The sequence below is a fragment of the Euleptes europaea genome, chromosome 4 (genome assembly GCF_029931775.1).
Source record: "Euleptes europaea isolate rEulEur1 chromosome 4, rEulEur1.hap1, whole genome shotgun sequence".
Taxonomy (NCBI): domain Eukaryota; kingdom Metazoa; phylum Chordata; class Lepidosauria; order Squamata; family Sphaerodactylidae; genus Euleptes; species Euleptes europaea.
In genome coordinates this window covers 102,022,201-102,032,693 of record NC_079315.1, presented here as the reverse complement: position 1 = coordinate 102,032,693, position 10,493 = coordinate 102,022,201, and the positions used below count along the sequence as shown (strand labels likewise).

The 10,493-nt window shown below is 44.6% G+C and overlaps 1 protein-coding gene across 1 annotated transcript in view; it reads left to right on the top strand.

The window, feature by feature from the left end:
- The first annotated feature begins 304 nt into the window (after positions 1–304).
- NNT (nicotinamide nucleotide transhydrogenase) overlaps positions 305–10,493 on the top strand; it is a 74,881-nt gene continuing 64,692 nt past the window's right edge. Inside the window, exon 1 of the mRNA XM_056848396.1 lies at positions 305–454. Within this exon, the coding sequence (XP_056704374.1) occupies positions 313–454 (142 nt within the window). The 5' untranslated portion in view covers positions 305–312. The remainder of the gene's footprint in view (positions 455–10,493) is intronic.

The window sequence follows — 10,493 nt, the reverse complement described above, 5'->3', positions numbered from 1 at the left end:
CAGTCGTCTATGCTGAAGTTACTAGCACACATTAAATGTGCTAACCTTGAAGTAGAACCCTTCCCAAGCTTCCCAACACAGGGGCCTGAACAGAAGCAGTTCTTTCCAACATCCTATCTATTTTTAAAGCGCTCTGGCATGTCCTTATGTTCCCTTAGCTTGGGCCTGCCCATTACTGTCTCACCTTGATTCTTGAATTGTCTGTTTTTCCTAAGTCTCTGATGTGCTGAACAGGCTTCTGTTGTCTTTGTTATACAGCAGGGCCCAGCAGAGCAGCTTTCTAAAGGGGTGACCTAGAGACCTCCAAGCAACATGGCGGGCCTCTTGCGCACCGTCGTCATCAGCTGCTCCAGTCCTCTCTTCAACAATGTGATGTGCCACAAGGTCAAGACTTCATGCCTACGAACATTCCGCACCCACCAGATCCTCTGGTGCCAAGCCCCTGTCAAACCAGGTACGCAATTGCAATAGAAATGCATCCATTCAGACTAACAGGATTGATGTCTGTCTGTCTAAAAGCAAGTTGCAACACTCCTAGGAAGGAACAAAACCCAGATTAGGGCTAGGCAGACAAGAATAGGTTTGTTCTGGAGTTACCAGAGGAGAGCAGGAAGTCCTAAGTGCAGTACACTTAGCCTACATGTTCAGTCCTAAGCCTGTATGCTCAGAAATAAATCCCATGGAGTGTAAATGGGACTTACTCCTTGGTAACTGTCTGAATGATGGCATCCTTGTTGTCCATTCTAATGGCAGCTTCTGTGTATCTTTCTGCATAATATATGAGTGGCTGCCATTCATTCTTTTGGGGATGCATTTTGAAATGCAGTTGGGTTGAGAGTAAATCCTATCCTGTACTCTGATGGGAGACAGCCCAGCCTTTAATGGCGTGGATCCTGTCAGGAGTTGAAGTGTAGCACAGTTAGGGTCCTTGTGGTATACAGTAACTTTTCTCTAATATACTCTGCTCATTATAGATTCAGATTGTTTATTTACAGCCATTAGCCGTATAATGACAAGCACTTTGGTAGTGATTTATAGAGTTATAGTCATGAAAGCAAGCACATAGTAATTCGCTTGAAGAAAATGCACAGATAAGGCATCTAGCTTTTCAGGTAGCCATTTGTCCAGGGCAAGGGACAAGAGTTTCCTGGTGAGTAGCTTGCTATGTTCCTCAAATTCTTGTGTGATTAACTGGAGATTCCTCAAGGTCTTATGTGACTAACTGGAAAAGTAGAGATGGGAAAGCTGGCAAAATATTTCAGCAGGCTAGCAAATGCTTTGTGCAGTGGAGTTGATCCAGATGTGTCAGTGGGTCTGTGCATTTTGTGTTCAGCTTATAGCTTAGGTTAACATTGTGCAATCTCATGAAGTATGCTCGATGTGGCGTCTTTATTTTTTCTTGGTCTGCACAGTTCGGAGGGTGGCTGGAAATTGCCAACTTACCCAACTGTTGCCTTAACTAAAGTTGCTCTTAATGAGTTGAGCCATCCACCATTACAGATGGACGTTTCACAGCAAGATGCTGTGCTCCCCTGTCAGGGAGGGTGGGGGGACATCATAAATGACTTCCGGGGCAGCAGAGACTCACCACATGCAATGGTGCTCCTTCAGTGTCTCTATTGGAATCAGCAAAGTCCACGCAAGCTTACTCACAAGCACGGTTCCCTTTACTCGCCCATCTCTGTCCCTTCAAAGGGGGGGCCCCTGAGTTGTGCCTCTGCCTTGGAGCAGTTCTACCAGGCCTGCCCAGGGGTGGTAGCCTTATCTTGTCCCAGGCAAGAGATCCTCCTGTAGGCTCCTCTTCCTCCCTTCTTTGCAACCCTTTCAATCTTTTCTAGCCAGCTTGCCTTCTTCCCCTCCCCTGTCTCTCTGGCCCCTCCTTTTTTATCCCTGGAACTCCTTGCCCCAGGATGTGGTGATGGCTGCCAACTTGGAAGGCTTTAAGAGGGGAGTGGACATGTTCATGGAGGACAGGGTTGTCCATGGCTACCCATCAGAATGAATACTAGTCATGATGCACACCTATTCTCTCCAGGATCAGAGGAGCATACCTATTATATTAGGTGCTGTGGAACACAGGCAGGATGGTGCTGCTACAGTCATCTTGATTGTGGGCTTCCTAGAGACACCTGGTTGGCCACTGTGTGAACAGACTGCTGGACTTGATGGGCCTTGGTCTGATCCAGCATGGCTTTTCTTATGTTCTTATGGGCTCCACCCATGCTGGCCAAGCATAGCACTGCCCCTCCTTTCTCTGGTCCTCAGTTCTCTCGCAGCCCCTTTTTTGCCTTGCCCTGTACCAGCTGAGTTTGCATAGGGCTAGCCAGAGGCCCTTGCTGCCCCCCCCCCCGCCTGCAGAGGTAGGTTTGCCCTGGGCTGGCAAACCTACCTCTGCTGCTGTGCTCAGCTGCCGCCTAGTGTGAGGGAGACTGCTTTGCAGGTGGTGCACCCCAACTCCTCCTGGGCCCACCAGGCTGGTGCTGTCTTCTCGCAAGGTGCTCCTTGCCCAGTAAAGCCGCTGCCTTTTGCCCAGTAATGCCCAAGCAACTGTGTGGGGCTGCAAGCATGAGACAGGAAGGGAGGAGCCACAGTTATGAGATCACTGATGGGGAGGGCGGCTCAAGTGCTCTAAGCATGTTCAGAACGTTTTCTGATGGAGGATGGCTGTGCTGGGAAGAGAGAGAGAAGGCAAAGGAGAGCTTTTGTGGGGAGTGGTCTCTGAACCTGCCTGTACTAAAAAAAGATATCTGCTGCTAATTCATCTTGTCTCACCACCCTATAGCAGAGTGCCCTTGTTCTGCACGTGCAGTCACAGCAGATCCTTCCAAAAAGCACCCCCCCAAAAGCCCAAAACAGGTAGGGGTTTTACGACGCTCCAGAAGGTCCCAACTCATTGAAGACTGTTGCCCTTCTCCACAGGATCACCTGTACAATTCACCCATCTCATTCAGTACCCCTGTCTGATTTTCTTTGTAGCTCCCACCGCAAAGAGACTGTTATATACCTTTCCACTGGACAGGAAGACATGATTAATATCAGATGTAGAACAGCTAGTACAAAGGGGAATACAACTACTCATTTTCTCCCCTGTGTATCTCTGCTACTCTTTGTCAATATGACTTTTCCCCTGCTACAGTTTTGATTGTCCATAAAGTACAAAGTCCTCTGGGCATGGAACTGGTATCATGTCTATGGTTTGTACAGCTCATAATGTGCTGTTAGTGTTTAGTGTGTTATAGTGTTATCTGGTCAAAAGGTACATACAAATGCTAGGGTGTTCAAGATTCAGTAGAGACCGTTCTCCAAAATTGGGATTGGGGGTGCACATAATTGCAGGGCTCATACTAATATTTTTCTGACTGCTTCCAGAGGGATAGCCATAGTAGCCCATTGCAGCAAAAATAAAAAAGGCATCTTGTGCCTTAAGACTTTGCTTTCTTGGAATAGAGCCCACTGCATGAGATGCATGAAATGAAACCTCTAGTCAGCAGAAATGTATACACAGCAGAGGGGGTAAATGTGTGAAGAGTGAATCCAGTAGCTGTAAAACGCGGGAGGCATAGCTTCCAACAGTTATATGCAAAAGCATGTGAGATAAATTTGCCACGTGTACTTTTGAATGTCATCTTTCCCTCTGCTGAATATATATTTATGCTTACTGAGGTTTCACTTCATGCATCTGACAAATAGGGCTCTGCTCTACAAAAGGTCATTCATCAGTATATCGGTTATTTTTTAAGGTGCCACAAGACCTTTTTGGGTGACTTGAACACATGAGGCTGCCTTCTACTGAATCAGACCCTTGGTCCATCGAAGTCAGCATTGTCTACTCAGAGACTCCAGGGTCTCAGGCAGAGGTCTTTCACATCACCTGCTTGCCTAATCTTTTTAACTGGAGTTGCTGGGGATTGAACCTGGGACCTTCTGCATGCCAAGCAGATGCTCTACCACTGAGCCATAGCCCCTCGCCTCGAGACCTTTAGTCAAAGGAGTTGACTGTCAAAGGACATTCCTGTGTGTGTTTTTTCTAACCAGAGAACTCTTGAATTGGAGTAAGTATTGGCAGCTCTGCAGTTGTACTCTTGAGATCAGGATTCAGCCATGGGCTTTGCAAACTTCCTGCTTTGTTTGTAATTCACGAGATATAGTCTGAATGCCTCGGTGATTATAACTGTTCCAGCCCGGAGCATTTTCGATTATGTATTTTATAGGTGTGCTATCCTAGGAGCTCCACAGGAGATAAAGCTTTGCCCTGTATGAGTTTGCCAGACCGCAGCTGGAAAGCAGAGCTTTCCAAAACTGGGAAAGCCTTTTTGCTGATACAGCTACACCGGCTGACTGTTTTCTTTTCCTTTGACAGTACAAGATTGTAACTCAATAAAAGCATGGACAAGCATCTATAATAGGGGCTGAAAACACTCCTCAGCTGTTTCTGCTGCATTTCCTCAGTTAGCTCTAGCTTTGGGGAGCTTAAAGTAACAAAAGCAGATGATCTGATTTCATCTGAGATTATGCTTTGCACACTCACTGTATAACAGCTAATTTTTGTGGCTTTATTATACAAAGCATTGAAAAATAAGGATTCTGGTTTTTAAATGCTGATTCTGGAGAACTGGGTTTGATTCCCCACTCCTCCACATAAGCAGCGGACACTAATCTGGTGAACCGTGTTGGTTTCCCCACTCTTCCACATGAAGCCAGCTGGGTGACCTTGGGCTAGTCACTGCTGTCTTAGAGCTCTCTCAGCCCTGCATACCTCACAGGGTGTCTGTTGTGGGGAGGGAAAGGGAAGGTGATTGTAAGCCGGTTTGATTCTTCCTTACATGGTAGAGAAAGTCGGCAGATAAAAACCAACTCTTCTTCTTTTAATTGGCTTTCTCTAATCAACGGCTTGAATGTTTTCTGTGGTTACAGTGATGCCGCATCTCATTGGGCACTATCTACCCAATTTGTCGTGATCGTATGCCTTTTTCCATTATCCCCGGGCTTGCCAATGTCAAATCCTTACTCAGTGAAGTCAACCAATCACATTCCCTCTGTTTCACAGTGAGGAAACATTTCCTTGAGCACATATCACCTGGTGTAGTGGTTAAAAGCAGTGGTTTGGAGCGGTGGAGTCTGATCTGGAGAACTGGGTTTGATTCCCCACTCCTCCACATGAGTGGCCGATGCTAATCTGCGTAACCGGGTTGGTTTCTCCACTCTTACACATGAAGCCAGCTGAGTGACCTTGGGCAAGTCACGCTCTCTCAGCCTCACCTACCTCACAGGGTGTCTGTTGTGGGGAGGGGAAGGGAAGGTGATTGTAAGCTGGTTTGATTCTGCCTTAAGTGGTAGAGAAAGTCGGCATATAAAAACCAACTCTTCTTCTTCTTACCTTGTTTGCCACTGTGTGAACAGACTGCTGGACGATGGGCCTTGGTCCGATCCAGCATGGCCTTTGTTATGTTCTTATGACATCTCCACTATCCTCCACTCTCCCCTACGTTGCATTACTGTGTGGTTATTGAGGACTCGATCTTTGGAAGCCGCAGATCAGATCAGCAAGTCACCATTAGCACTGGGGTTCAGCTCCTTGCTCCAAGAGACATACAAGACAGCATCGTCAGGAAGTGTGCCCTTCCATCTTAGCCTATTTTTATGCCCGGCAGTTTGCAACTTACTGGAGAAAAAAAATATTTAATTGTACAAAAGCAAATTGCTCTGCCCTGAAGCTTCCCAGCCCTTTCCTTCACAAAGTTCTGTCCTCTCCAGTCTCACTGAACAAAGATACATGGGCCAGCACACCAGGACTGCAGTAAGCAAATATTTTGGATGGTCGGCTTCTTTGTGTTGCTGGCACAGGGAGGAAATTGGGTAAAGGCTGGGAGATTATGCAATGTGGGGCAAGGAACAGAGAGAAAAAATGAAACAGAAACAGTTCTGGAAACAAGGCTGGGGTGGACAAGGTTGCTCAGGGTGCAGCTTTATTTCCATACTTCACTACAGAAGAAAACAGCCATGGAGACTGCCAATCGCAAGAAGGGGCATATTACACAAAGTATCCCCCATTTAAGTAAATCATTTACACTGTTCACCTGTAAGTTAAACATCTTTTAGTGGCCAGAATAACTAAATAATGTGTCACTGTTGAAAAAAATATGAAGTATTCTCAGGAAGCTTGATTTATTTTTTTTTAAAAAAGCTTTTGGTGGGGATTCAAAAGCAACCTTGATTTGAAATCAATCCATTCTGCTACTGATTTCTGCCTACAATTTATTTCCAACTCAAAATAACACAGCACGCAGGCTGTGTTATACTAAAGACCTTAGTATATACAGAAGTAACCCATTTACTAGTATGCTAACAGTCTAGTCAACAGAAACACCAAAAATCACCAAAACATCACAATGAATCACAAATAATCACCAAGACATACAAAAATGGCAATTTATTTCCCCCAGACTTTTCACTGAGCTAAATCTTAGTCATTCTGAGCCACTGTTCTACCAATTTTCTGCGTGGCAAGCTACAAAGAACGCTGTCTGCAAACATACCCGGTGCAAGTATAAACATGCCTCGCGGTGATTCAACAGAGAAAAATCTTGCCCATTTTGCTCAGGCTGTAGGATTTCAGGGCTCTTTAAGGTAAAAAAACTGAATTTCCTGGACAGAGCAGAGGCCCTCCCACAACACAAACCCATTTTTGTAGCTTCAAAACTTTGCTCTATTGCAAAATGCAGACGATGCATGAAAGTAAACTTGAGGTGGTAGAGCACATAGCCATGTTTCATGTTGCAGGCAGGAAAGTGTTCCCCCCCCAATTCTCTTCTCATTGGTAAAAAGAAAAATTGTTTCCCAGAAGAAAACTAACTTAGTAGGAAAAATATCAATTCTCCTGATGTTCTTGTTACCTGGCAGACAATTTTATATCCTGCAATCCCCCTTCAAAGAGAGCTCAAGGTAAACTTACATAAGAAAGACCACGCTGGATCAGACCAAAGCCCATCAAGTCCAGCAGTCTGTTCACACAGTGGCCAACCAGGTGCCTCTAGGAAGCCCACAAACAAGATGACTGCAGCAGCACCATCCTGCCTGTGTTCCACAGCATCTAATATATTCGATATGCTCCTCTGATCCTGGAGATAACTGGTATGCATCATGATTAGTATCTGTTTTTACTAGTAGCCATGAATAGTGCTAGTGGTGACTTGTTGATCTGCGGCTTCCAAAGATCAAGCCCCCAATAACCACACAGTAATGCAATATAGGGAGAGAGTGGAGGGTAGTGAAGATGTCCTAAGAACATAAAGACCATACTGGATCAGACCAAGGCCCATCAAGTCCAGCAGTCTGTTCACATAGTGGTCAACCAGATGCCTCTAGGGAGCTCACAAATAAGATGACTGCAGCAGCATTATCCTGCCTGTGTTCCACAGCACCTAATAATAAAGGGATGCTCATCTGATCCTAGAGAGAATAGGTATGCATCTTGACTGGTATCCATTTTGACTAGTAGCCATGGATAGCCCGCTCCTCAATGAGCAGGTCCACTCCCCTCTTAAAGCCTTCCAAGTTGGCAGCCATCACCACACCCTGGGGCAGGGAGTTCCTCTATTTAACTCCACTTTGTGTGAAGAAATACTTCCTTTTATCTGTTTGGAATCTCTCACCCTCCAGCTTCAGCAGATGACCCGGCGTTCTCGTATTATGAGAGAGGGAGAAAAGCTTCTCCCCATCCAATCTTTCCATCCATAATTTTATAGAACTCTATAAATAAATAATTTTATAGACCTCTTGTTGCTCTGCTTTGTTTTTAACCGCAGCAGAACTCTAAAAGAAAAACCAGCATCCTGCACCAGCAGCCTGAACTCGCACAGTCCTTTCCACTACCTCGTTCTGCAGCAAGTATAGATCCAGGCAGAGCAACAAATGCAGATTACGTATTTTGTTAGGTCTCCATAACTGTCTTCTGGTATAATCTGGATTGTGTGGAACCCTGTGCGAACAAGGGTTTCCAATATCCCAACCACTACAAGTCTCAAAGCCGCTCACCCCGGGCAAGACCGTCAGGTGATATGTGCCAGTTCTATAGCTGGTTCTCATCCACTCTTTACTTCCAGCAACATCCATTTTTGATCTTAAGCATTCCATTTATAGGCCACCGAGGCATGTCTATTATATTAGGTGCTGTGGAACACAGGCAGGATGCTGATGCTGTTTGTGGACTTCCTAGAAGCAGATAAGAGTACCTGATGGTGTCTAAGTAAGGGCCAGCTCTTTCCCCTCTTTCCAGTTGTTTCTGGTGCCCTGCTCTTTTGTGGATTTTCTTGTTAACCTTATGACGGGATGCTTGTCATTTCTTATTTGCGTGAGATATGTAAAATGTCAGTTTCAAAAAAAATGCTTAAAATTGTCTAGAAGTACGATATATCTAGGGAAAGCCTAGCAAGTTTAGAATCTCCGTACTCAAGGAGCTTAGGTGGAGACAAAATCTGTTCTATAGATTTTTGTTTATTTGCAGACTTTTAAACATTAAAAATATTGGTTTATTAAGCGCGCTAATGCAGAGCAAATTTACCAATAGGATTTCATTGCAGGAGGCAACACTTTGGCCCCTATGCCCTGATTGTTGGCCCTCTGGAGTAACTGATTGGCCACTGTGTGAAACAGGTTGATGGGACCCCTGGTCTGATCATTCAGAGCTCTTCTTATGTTCTTACTAAATGTTTTCAGACTTGCAGGGCAATCGTAAAAAACTCTACACCCTGCTTGGTCTATCGAAGTTAACGGATGTAGACGGATGTAACTGTTCGGGATCATGCTGTAAGGTTTCCAATCATGCCTTGAGTTTCTCTAGGTACAAAATGCTGTGAAACACCAGCAAGTACCTTTTGTATCTTTGGCCTGTGGAAAATCAACAATGTTGATTCTTTTATATTTCTATCCTTTACGATACTCCTAGGACCAGGTCTTTGTGAAAATATTCTGGATCGGTTATCTGGTTTAAATGTTGTAGGCAAGACTGATAATCATATAAGATCTAGAAAAGATATTTTACAATGAATCTTTCTTTGCCTTAGTAGCCTGCGGGATTCATTATCATCATGTCCAGTGTATTGTAGTTTGTGCCATGGAGACCATGGAGCTTGGTTATCTGGTTTAAATGATGTGATCGCTGTGAAGTACATCCAAATGTAGTTTAATAGGAATACTGTTGTTTCTGTATTTCCCTTGTCCATGGACCTGCCTGTTGCTGGACATGGAACACCAAAACAACTGACAGAAAAGCAATTTAGCCTTTTATCTCCTTATAGATATTGGCTGCAGTGTTCTTGTGATTCTGCCTTGTGGAGTCATGAATATGAGTTTATGGAGTATGTTTTTGTGGGGAGGGGATCATTGTCTTTTCTGGTTGCTGTGGTTGAAAGAAGGCCCGGCACACCCTGTTTTTCTTTGGTTCACAGGTAGGGTAGAAGACACAAACTGTATGTTAGCCAAACAGTGATGCGTCTCATTCTAGTGTGTATGAGAGTGTTTCTCCTGGATTCAGTTTCTTGGCAAGTGAGGACAGAACTAGATATGCCATACCCCAGACTGCTACTGCCTTTCCCTTTGAGCTTGTTCTTGCCTGCTCCCAGAGTTCATTCAGCGATCCATCTGCTGGTGTGGAGGTGGGGGGAGATGAAAGCATCTGGGGAAAGTTGTATTCGCCTTCTCAATGAAATGAATTGTTGAGTCATTGTTTGAATGGGGATGAATATTTTGGCTTTGCCTCCACAACATAGGAATAGAGCAGATGGGAATGTTTGCTCAGCAGTGCCAAGAGATGAGAAAGTTTGGCTAGAACCATGACTTCCTTTGCTTCTAACTCGAGTAGGAGATGGGACCTTATCAGAGCGATGTAGTTTGGCTGCTCATTGTCTTCAAGCCACTGTGTTTCCCCTTCAGGTTCACTGTGTTTCCCCTTGGAAACGGCTGCCAATGCTTTTTCTGTAGAAGAAAGTTGTTAGACGCTTACCTGTGCCATCTTCCCTTGTACCTTTGTGCCTGCAGAGAAAGGGGAATGCTACATAGCTGTTGGTATGACAGCATATGACTGCTGTCTCACTGTTTCAGAAAAACAACACAATTATATACATTACTTTGAAATATTAACATATGTTAAGTGACTTGACGAACTTAGTCTTCTGTGATCTGGATTCAAAGGCAAGTTCAGTTTAGCCATCCTTGCTAACTGGCTTTGAGTAAGTTGTGGACTTTTGTTGGCGCTTTTCATCTGTAAAATGTCAGCGGCTATCGTGAGAGTTGTAAAAACGAAAGGTTATAAAGAGAACGTCGCACTGAAAGTTTTATACCGACTGTTCTTCGGTAATAATGGCAAGGCATCTTTTTTTTTTAAAAAAAAGATTGTGCATAGTACTGAGTTCTACCCCTGAAACTTTGGAAGGTAGCTGTGTGCTTTTGAGTATAAGTTTTTATGACAATGTTCATAAACGACTATGCTTGTCAAT